The sequence below is a fragment of the Drosophila innubila genome, assembly GCF_004354385.1.
Source record: "Drosophila innubila isolate TH190305 chromosome 2L unlocalized genomic scaffold, UK_Dinn_1.0 4_B_2L, whole genome shotgun sequence".
In the NCBI taxonomy this organism is placed as follows: Eukaryota; Metazoa; Arthropoda; class Insecta; order Diptera; family Drosophilidae; genus Drosophila; species Drosophila innubila.
Window position 1 is genome coordinate 20,201,655 of NW_022995372.1, and position 5,195 is coordinate 20,206,849.

General features: G+C 44.1%; 1 protein-coding gene across 2 annotated transcripts; it reads right to left on the minus strand.

The window, feature by feature from the left end:
- Positions 1 to 177: 177 nt before the first annotated feature.
- LOC117780271 (aspartate--tRNA ligase, mitochondrial) lies at positions 178 to 4,816 on the minus strand. Of its 2 annotated transcripts, XM_034616727.1 has the most exons (8): positions 4,652 to 4,816; positions 4,281 to 4,434; positions 4,044 to 4,206; positions 3,477 to 3,974; positions 3,231 to 3,409; positions 2,876 to 2,965; positions 1,353 to 2,816; positions 178 to 1,290 (listed from the first exon to the last, which is right to left on the minus strand). In XM_034616727.1, exons 3-8 carry the CDS (start codon positions 4,201 to 4,203, stop codon positions 352 to 354), a joined length of 3,330 nt encoding a protein of 1,109 aa, XP_034472618.1. In that variant the 5' UTR covers positions 4,204 to 4,206; positions 4,281 to 4,434; positions 4,652 to 4,816; the 3' UTR covers positions 178 to 351. The 2 variants fall into 2 exon arrangements, with proteins under 2 accessions (XP_034472618.1, XP_034472617.1); XM_034616726.1 differs by lacking the exon at positions 4,652 to 4,816 and having other exon boundaries at positions 4,281 to 4,525.
- Between the last annotated feature and the right edge of the window lie 379 nt (positions 4,817 to 5,195).

Here is a 5,195-nt window from a genome sequence, read left to right on the forward strand (position 1 = left end):
GTGGACTTATTAATGCATGGGCATGGAAAAAATGGGCAAACTCCGAAGCCAGAGAGCACAAACAGAAAATGTGCCCACCGCAAATTACAATTACAAATACAAACACAGATACAATTCGATGGGAGCCATCCTCTAGGCGCACTGCCTTTTAGTGGGACTTTGACTTGACTGTCGATGTTTTTGTTGGTATTGCTTTTGGCTTTCTGAGAGGTTCCTGGATCGCCGTTACGTACATGTTGTGTTTGATGTTGTTGGTGTTTTGAGCTTATGTTTAAAATGCTAAGTCGTATCTTAATCGCCGCTGATGTTGATGTTGTTTTTGTGGTTACTCATGCTACATCGTAGTGGGCTCTACACTTTCTTCTTGACAGCACGTTTGGCACGTGTCACAGGTGTCGCTGGGATCGCTGCCTTTGCTGGGGATTTTATGCCTTTAGATGGTTCCGTTGTTGTGTCGATTGATGAACTATCTTCAACTGGCGTTGGTGTCTCCTCGACTTTTTCATCGGACTTCATTGGCTCCACTGGTGCCTCTACTGCTGGCTCCGCTACTGTCTCCGGCTCTTCTAAGGGCTCTGATTTGACATCAACATCCATTTCACGGTTCTCTGTCTCACTAGTACCCGACATGGGTGATGGTGGAGCGCGTACAGCATCTGGATCATCGTCTTCCTGATCGTGTGCTGTGTTATTTGTGCTTTTACTATCCTCTTCTTCTTCTGCAGGCTCCTGAATAGCAAGGTGATACATTTTCATTTCCTCTTCTGAAATGGGAACCGGTGCATTCGAAAGCGGATCCCGTCCATTCAGTGACTTGGGGAATGCAATCACATCACGTATGGAGCGCGCACGACACAATATAGCAATGAGACGATCCAGGCCCAATGCAATGCCCCCATGTGGCGGGCAACCAGACTCCAGGGCACTCAATAAATGCGACAGATGATCGTGGGGAATCTTCAGTACTTGCTCCAAAATGAATTGCTGCATATCGCGATCGTGTATACGCATTGAACCACCGCCCACCTCCTGACCATTGAGCACTAGATCGTAGGCTTCCGATCGTATGGTTTCCAAATTTTCACAGCTGGTGGCAAACTTATCCAAATCATCGACTAGAGGTGCTGTGAACGGATGATGTACGCTCTCCAGCTGCTTGGTGACACTGTTGCGCTCAAACAGCGGAAAATCAATCACCCAGAGGAAACGAAAATCGTAGCATTTCTTTGCCTTGACATTCTCCACGAGAAAATCGTGATAGTCAAGACGAATGCGTCCAAGCAGATTGCGCTGCAAAACAACAAATACAAGTTAAGTAGAATGAAGGTTTTCATAATATTATGATTGCTTACCGTCTCCACTTTGGGTCCGATGCACAGGAATAGCAAATCGTTCTCTTCCAGATCAAATTTCTCAATAACTTCATTGGCCACATCTGTGCCCAGCAGCTTGGTGAGTCTCTCCTGCACATCCTTGGCTAAATTGAACTTTCGCACGAATAGCGTGCCCGAGAAAACCTTGCTCAGACTCTCGTAATGCTTTCGAGCTGCACCGTTCCAGAATGCTTCGCTGGCACGCACCACAATCGCATAGGCACCAAAGTCCTCGTATTTGCCTTTGAAGTTCTCACTCTTTTCGATTATGTCGGAGACGTTGTTTAAAAGGAATCCAAAGCGAGTGTCCGGCTTATCGGTGCCGTACTTTTCCATTGCCTCCTCATAGGTGATGCGACGGAAGGGAGTCTGTAGCTTGGACAAATGCTTGGGCCACGAATAGCGTAGTGTCTCCTCGATCAGTTGCATTATGTCATCACGGCTGGTGAACGATAACTCAACATCCAATTGTGTAAACTCTGGCTGGCGATCCGGTCGTGTGGCTTCATCACGATAGCAACGTGCCACTTGAAAGTATCGATCAATGCTGCCCGACATCAGCATCTGTTTAAACTGCTGTGGACTCTGAACAAGTGAATAGAAATGTCCCGCCTTGCGAGTGGGTACAACAAACTCCTGTGCGCCTCCGGGCGTACGACGGAACAATGTGGGCGTCTCCACCTCCACAAAGCCCAAATAATTAATTAAATACTCGCGCATGCGCATAATTACACTCGAACGTAGCCGTAAATTGTGCTGCATATCATTGAAACGCAGGTCCAAATAACGATGGGTTAGTCTTAATCTTTCGCCTGCCTTATTGTGTTTACGTATCTCAAAGGGCAAATTCTTTTTGGCCGCATTCAGTATTTCCACCTTGTCGGCCTCGATCTCAACGTGTCCAGTTGTCATCTTTGGGTTAATTGTTGCAGCTGGTCGTGGTATGACGGTGCCCTCGACACGCACAATCGATTCAATGGGCACACCCGTATCGACATACTCCTCCAGACCCTTTGTCTTGGGTAATATCAGCACTTGGGTCTGTCCATAGGCATCGCGCAATATAAAGAATTTATTCATGCGCTGGAATTCCAACCAACCGCAGATGACGACATTCTCGTTGATCTCATTGGTTGTCAGTTCGCCACAAGTATGTGTACGATCTGCAAATTTATTGGTATCCGCCACCTTGATAAGCTGCTCGGAATTACCCGGAGCAGCGCGTGTTGCAACCACTTCACTGTTGTCCGCGTTGCCATCGCCGTTGTCACCGCCGCTTGAAGCTTTGGTGGAGGCACCATTTGCCGCCTCATCTGCCTCGAGATCATCAATCGACATTTTCTGAAGTTTCTTCTTCAGTTTGATGGGCCCCTCGTATGCGTCATCCGGATTTAGAACCTTTACACTGGTCACACTAACTTCTACCTCCCCAGTGTCGTATTTCTACAGAGGACAAATTAAATTTAGAGCTCTTCAAATACTCAACATCTGTGTTGACTTACCAAATTAATGTTTGCCTTGGGCCTGCCCAACACCTTGCCAACAATTTGAAGCACCGTTTGCTCCGGCGTCGAAAGGAAAGTATCCATTAGCTAAATTATGAAATATAAAATACATTCAACACGAAATTAATAAAAAACAATTCAAAATTCTCTATCTGAATAAAAACTATTCAAACATATTTAAATTTAAATTTGTATTTTATTTTCATGAAACAACATTTTTGATTTTAAAATTTTTATTATAAAAATATAAAGTAAAATTAAAAGTTAAATTACTTATTCAAAATTTTGCGTAAGAAAAGTTAAAATAAAAGCCTTGATTCGAACTATGCCACCTTATTTAAGTGATACTTACAGATTGATCTTCGATCATCAGCTGCGTCTGACCGTAACCATCCTTAAGCTGCAAGAACTTGCTTGTCTTGGTGGATGGAATCCAACCCACCATGGTGACTATTTTGCCAACATCATCACGTCGTAAATCGTTGCAAGTGAGATCACGATTCTCAAAGTATTTCAAGATATTCTCGTTTTCTGCAAATGATAAATGGACATGAACTTGAAAATTTTCTAATGCGCTTGAAAAGCTGCTGATACTTACTAGCAATCTTGTATTCAGTGCTGGTGATGCCCAGTCTGCTCTGTTGCTGGACCATGGTGCTATAGGTACGCTTATCGCCGGCACGTTTTGTGCCGCTGACGGGGAAATGTATGCTGAGAATGTGCTGAACTTCCACCTCGATTTCACCGGTGGGCATTGTCTGGTTGCATGAATTTTGTGGTCTTCTCATCACCTGACCGACAATTGTCAGTGTTGTGTTTTCGGGCATGTTGTTCATGCGTCGAGCGACCCGAGGATGCTTGTCCTCCAACACAACCAGCTGACAGGCCCCGCCATTACGATCCCGTAGCTCGGCAAAACGATTTACGCGCTTCTTAATCAAACGACCCGACAGTTCCACAAACAAACCGCAGTGATGATTACGCAGTTCTCCACAGCTCTGACGCATCGGCTGTTGCGGTTGTGAGTTCATGCTGAAATTGTTGGCCATGGCGCTCATCAGATGCATTAGATCGTTGCCCGATATGTTGGGACCCACTGTTGAAAATTAATATAAATTGATTATATTATACATACAGTTTATGCTGATGAAATTGCATTACTTACTGTTGAAAGGATTCGGACCGGGTCCGAAATTATCATTATAACCGCCTCCGCCTCCGCCGCCCCGATAATTATCAAAGTCATTGTAACCGCCGCCATAACCTCCACCTCCGCCACCGCCATAACGACCACCACCCCCACCGCCACGATAGCGACCACTCATGATCTGTATTGAAAATAATTGAAAATTTTTGCTTAGCCCGCGACAGGAAGCAAAATACCAAACAAACACGCACTTACGTGACTACAAACTTCTGCCGCTGTCGCTGCCGGGTCACTGCCGCTTCTGGTGCTGTTAAGTTCTGGCTGCTGTTGCCTTGATTTTGTTCCACTCAGAAGCACCGATTGTTTGCCGAGTTTATGTAGTCGCTGCTGCTGACTACGCCACAAGTTTCTGGAAATTAATAACATTTTAATTTAAAGCGGCTGCGCTTTTCAATCACACGGTCTCTTGCAGGCCGATTAAACTTTTTTCACAGCACGAGCACTACATACGCACACTAACGCAACCCGTGCGTGTGTTTGTGTGTGTACATATGTGTCGGTGCCGGGCGTCGCGAAAACGCCGACGAGCTATTGACCAAAAATTTGCAATTGGAAAGCTCTGTTACCTAAATAATATGACGGTTTCCTTTGGCCCAATTTCGATAAAAATTTTAACGCGCCTTACACATTTAGCAATCGCACAACAAATTCGTAATGAGACTCTAATTTCTGAACTTTTGATGAAAAAACTTGAAAATGTTTTGGCTTGTAAGCCACCACTACAAGCAGAGTTGTATCATTTATACGAATAATGAACAACCCTGATTGTCTTCATATGTTAACTTTACATTTCGCAAAACTGTTATTAACAGTATCAGTTCGGTTATTTTCTGAAAAACACCATTATATCCCATTCTGCCGGTTTGTATAATAATAAAATATTTAATTTACAAATGCACTTCAATGTTAAACAGATTTACAAAATGTTTAATAAGAATATGGGCTTGAGTTGGAATTTAGCAGCTGTTAACCGGCTTCTGATAACATTTAATATCTCAGGCTATCGATGACTAGTAATTCATCGATAGTGTTTCATGAGAGAGATATGCGATGAGTGAGCTGAAATAAAAGCGCGCCAAATTGGATGATAATACAAGAAAGATAAACCAA